Source organism: Cygnus olor, chromosome 1 (assembly GCF_009769625.2).
Source record: "Cygnus olor isolate bCygOlo1 chromosome 1, bCygOlo1.pri.v2, whole genome shotgun sequence".
Lineage (NCBI taxonomy): Eukaryota > Metazoa > Chordata > Aves > Anseriformes > Anatidae > Cygnus > Cygnus olor.
The window spans coordinates 28019736-28024735 of NC_049169.1; the positions used below are offsets into that span (position 1 = coordinate 28019736).

Below are 5000 nucleotides of genomic sequence, written 5' to 3' on the forward strand. Positions count from 1 at the left end.
CAGTGTGAAACACTGAACTCTGCCACTGAGTCGGCATCTACACTGCACTGGGTCTCATTACAACTGATGGACCTTACTTCACTATCAGTCAGACAAAGCAAAAAATGGCATAATTGGTCACACTGCAAGCTAAATCTTCAGTTTTGCCGTTACATTACAGCATTGCCTTTGTAAATCATAAACAGTTCTTAAGAAGCCCTTAAACTGCCTTTAGGAAACATCACATTACTTAAATCTACTTTTTCCTAACTAATACTATTTTCTCATCATATGCTATACAACTGTTCGTATTAATAACAATGAAAAAGAACAGGAAGGAGTGTTTGAAGTATGTAACTTGTTGATAAAAGTATCAGAACCTAAAAGAGGAGAATGTATCTTACAAAAAAAAGAATTTATTTTTTTTTTGAAACAAGCTGTATTCCAGTGATGTTGGCTTTGAATATATGCAAAACAATTACAACACTAATTGGAACTTGAATCACTTGGTGTTTAACACTGACATTTTCCAGAGACTTCTGTAATACTTTTTTTGCATGAATTCAGCTCGAGTTACACCTGTAGACAGAGATTGGACTAAGCAAACCAGCCTGTAAGTAATTTAGAACTGCAGGAAACTACCTGTATTACTGAAGATATTCTGGGTATACTGGATATAATTTGGTCAGTGCAACTTTAATTAAAAGAACACTTGAGGCAGGGGGTGGGAAAAAGGTTTCTTCTTAGGCTTTGTATTTTTTTGTGATGCTTTAGAGCGATGCTATTTGCCATGATGTATATTTCTAACAGAAAATTAACACTGCCCTGTATAAAAGAAACTAAAGCTTTGCCTAGGTATATAAAACTTCAAATTCAAGGCAAATGACAATAAATGGCATTATTTTACTTTCCCCTCATTGCTTTGTGTTCCCAGTATTAAAATACAAAAGAATCTAACAGTTTGCCTTGTCTGAAAGAAGAACAAGTGTTCTTGCGTGCATGCAAACAGTGAGGCAATACATGGTGCAAGGTAAGAAAGCTGAAAAGGGTTTACCCTTTTTCTCCATGTATCTCCACAAACTGGAAAAAAAAAAAAACTCAGTCCCTCCCTGCATCCTTTGTTTTCTCCTGCACTGTCTCAAGAGGGTACAGATCTGCTGAAAAAATGCCCCCTGTACAGAACCACATGGTGTAAGAATCTTGCACAGTCATTCTGGGATGACTGTGAGGTTCATGCCAAGCCTCAGCAGCCTGATAAGTGCTTCAATACTGGGAGACCCCAGGGGTACTTGGTACTTCTGTAAACTGGATGGAGCATCACATATATGCAGTGACCCCTAATGGTTAGAGCCTGACCAAGCCACATGAGTGTCATGGTCCCAGCCACGGGACCACCTGGGGACCAACCCCTGAGTGGGTCTGACATTACCTATCGACTTCCAGAAAAATACCCTCCATTGGGCAGTCACCTTGGGTGGAGCTATGCTCTTGTACTCCTTTGTCCAGCAGACAAGCATTGGGTCAGAAGGGGCAGAAAGAAAGGGGTCCTGACCCCATTTCAAGAAGAGAAGACAGCTTGGATCTAGTCTCTGCTCCAGGGACTGCATTTTTCATTCATGATGAATGGCATTTGGGTCTTAGTTCAAGCAAAATACTGTAGACAATACTGATGTTAGATAATTATTGCATAATTTATAATGTAAAAATCTTCACGTAAAAAAAAAAAAAGCTTGTTCATGAATATCTACAAATTTCATGCAAGAAACATACAGCTTTAAGCCACAATCATTAAGGCAAGTGTTTTCATTTTAGCTTAGATTAATAGTTATATTGGGTTTATATGGCATCATATTTTCTTCTTCCCCCTCCTCAAAGGAAGATGAGCGGGAGTGAGAGAACAATGTGGTGGAGTTTAATTGGACATCGGTGTGAAACCACCACAGTCCCTTTTGGTGCCCAATGTGGGCTCGAGAAATTAAAGATAAGGATGATAATTGGGAGAAGTAATGTGCAAAACATGGACTGGACATGGTCTAAAAATGTAATAGTTGTGAAGAATTTATGATGTATAAGTTGTGAAGACTATGTGTTGCTGTAATGTGGTGAAGGGATGAGGGGTAGAACGTATGTAAATTGTCTGCATTGTTGGTGTTGTGTTGATGTTATGTTGATTTTGGTGTAGGGAATTTTTATTTTTTAAATGTATGTGAAGATTGATGAATGTGATAAAATTATATTTTAATGATAATTCTTAAATACGCTTTTCACAGAAGCATGGGGTAAAATGTATTGGGTTTATGTGGCACGGTTTTGGTAGTGGAGGGGCTGCAGGGGTGGCCTCTGTGAGCAGAGCCCAGCAGCTGCCCCAGGTCAGATCAGAGCCAGCTCCAGATGGCTCCAAAAGGGACCCACTACTGGCCAGAGCTGAGCCAGTGAGTGACGCTGGTTGGGCCTCTGGGAGAGAGGATTGAAGAAAGGGGAAAGCAACTGCTGTGCAACAGCAGCTGCAAGAGAGGAGTGAGAAAATGTGAGAGAACCAGCCCTGCAGACCTCAAGGTCAGTGCAGCAGGAGGGCAGGAGGTGCCCCAGGCACGCAGCAGAAGTTCTCCTGGGGCCTGTGGAGAGGCCCCTGGTGGAGCAGGCTGTCCCCCTGCAGCCCATGGGTCCCACATGGAGCAGATCTCCACGCTGCAGCCCGTGGAGGAGCCCCCGGTGGAGCAGGTGGATGTGGCCTGGAGGAGGCTGCAGCCCATGGAGAGCCCCCGCAGGAGCAGGCCCCGGGCCGGAGCTGCAGCCTGTGGAGAGGAGCCCACGCAGGAGCAGGGGGTCTGGGGGGAGCTGCCGCCCGTGGGGGACCCGTGCTGGAGCAGTTTGCTCCTGGGGGGTGGACCCTGTGGTACGGAGCCATGTTGTAACAGTGCTTGAGAAGCTGCTGTCTGTGAGCTGCTCAGGGGAGAGGAGGTAGAAAAGGGGGGGGGGGGGGGGGGGGGGGGAGGAGGGGTGGATGTGGGATTAGTTTGCTTTTAGTTTCTCACTGCTCTAGTCTGTTAGTAATAGGCAATAAATTATATTAATCTCCCTATATTGAGTCTGTTTTGCCCATGAAAGTAATTGGTGAGCAATCTCCCTGTTCTTATCTCAACTCTTGAGCCCTTTCCATCGTATTTTCTCTCCCATTGTCCTTTGAGGAGGGGGAGTGAGAGAGGGGTTGTGGTGGAGTTTAGCTGCCCACCAGGGTGAAATCACCACAGTTCTAAATATGTAATGGGATTACACATCTATGCAACAAACCTGTATTTCTAACTGCTGAACCACTTGCATTTGCACCCGACACTGAGCAGTGCTTCTGTCATCCAATGCATGTTCATTGTTAAGGTGCCTAGAGAAGAAAGAGAACACTAATAAAACAGTGTTAAGACGAGGAAAATTTCTTTATGAGTTCATTTTTCTCTCCTGTGCATATGGCTTCCATTAGTTTCAATGGGAGTTATGCAAAAAGATCTAGTTAGAACATGCCTTAAATACAACAATACAAAGTAACAAAATTGATTATTTCATTTAGTTCCACAAACTTTCTCAATGATGAATGCCAGATGCCCAGTTCCTATCTCCCAGACCACAGAAGCCATCTAAAAGCCAGTATAACTGGTTGTCCATATTTAGTAGAGTCACTGAGCTGATTTCCACTCCCTGTCAGTGGTGTAGATGATCAGACAACCACCTTATAAATGATTCTTCAAAAGATATAATTGTTTTCAGGCTGCTTGAACTACTGTAAATTGATGTAGACTTTGTTTAGATTTCTCCACCTGTTCTTCTTTAGTCATTAAAGCAAAAGCACCAACAGAATGTCCTTTCCCCCTTCCCAGAACAGAGCCAGGCATTACTGAAACCATAGGGGAACAATCTGAGGAAGAGGGCGCAAAGTAAAGGCACCACAAGGAATAACTACACACCTTACACACACAGCAAGCCTCCTGGGAGAGATTCAAGCTACGCAATCATGCCAGCTTAGCAAAACAAGCAATCCACAATGCAACCAGGAAGGAGAACCACAGTGGGTGAGTACATGTACCTAAAGTGCAGACCAAACCCAAATGTCTGTGTCTCATATGATTCAATGGGGTGCACCTTTACAGAGCTCATTTAGTGCTGTTTATTTGGGGTTTGTTTTGTTTTATTTTGTTTTGTTTTGTTTGAAGGACAGTGTTTTCTGTTTGTTCTTTTTCTTCTGTGATCAAAGAAATCCCCTTTGGAGCTTTTAGAGTGGTTTTGCTGCTCTACTGAGAAGAAAACTTAAGGATCAGGCTAAAGAAGAAATGGGAGCAAAGGAGTTTTGCCTTTGAATGTGGATTTACTGGCTACTCCCCCTGTTTGCAAGAGGGGTAAGTTTTGTAGGTACTATAGTCACAGATGATCTCACAGCTGTGTGAACTATGATATCCATATCATAGAGGAAAGATATCTTCCCCCCTTTTATTTTTTAGCAGAATTATGTAGGGAACTATGCAGTTATTTGATTATTGATCTAGGTAAAGAATGTGTTTTTTGGAAACAGGGTAAAAATAAGGGGGGACAGCATCCTAATTTTAGTATGATTTGTATCTTTAATTTAAATCATGACATCACAATTTAGGTCACAATGATAGAGTTTGCAGGTGAGCGAAATATGACAGTCAGGTTCTGTTACCCTTGCACAAGGAATGGCTAGAGAAGATATAAGTAATTATGAAAGCTTTTTTGTCGTTGTTCTTTTATTACAAAATTGTTTACTGGTGTACTTCCTTGTAGTTTATGCTAAGTGCAAGCGTCACCAAGAACACATTTCCTGTGTGTGTGTCATAAAACCTACATTTAAAAAAAAAAAAATCAATGGAACTGACTTCACTCCCCTTCATGGGGAAAAATGCATGATCAGTTTAAAAAGTAGATGACTTCGGAACATACCATTCTCTTGTTTTCTTGATTTTTTGATTCAAAAGAATTTTATTCCCTCCATTAATTATGCAGACACGATAGTG

General features: G+C 42.0%; 1 protein-coding gene and 1 long non-coding RNA gene across 9 annotated transcripts in view; one reads left to right on the forward strand and one right to left on the reverse strand.

Moving 5' to 3' along the window:
* Window positions 1–5000, reverse strand: part of FOXP2 (forkhead box P2) — a 439155-nt gene that overhangs the window by 39552 nt on the left and 394603 nt on the right. For all 8 annotated transcript variants that reach the window (XM_040550418.1, XM_040550425.1, XM_040550441.1 and 5 more), the window contains one exon: window positions 3271–3358. In XM_040550418.1, coding sequence (XP_040406352.1) covers window positions 3271–3358 — 88 coding nt within the window. The remainder of the gene's footprint in view (window positions 1–3270; window positions 3359–5000) is intronic.
* Window positions 3390–5000, forward strand: part of LOC121066749 — a 2656-nt gene continuing 1045 nt past the window's right edge. Inside the window, exons 1-2 of the long non-coding RNA XR_005817945.1 lie at window positions 3390–4040; window positions 4223–4364. This is a non-coding gene — a long non-coding RNA (uncharacterized LOC121066749). The remainder of the gene's footprint in view (window positions 4041–4222; window positions 4365–5000) is intronic.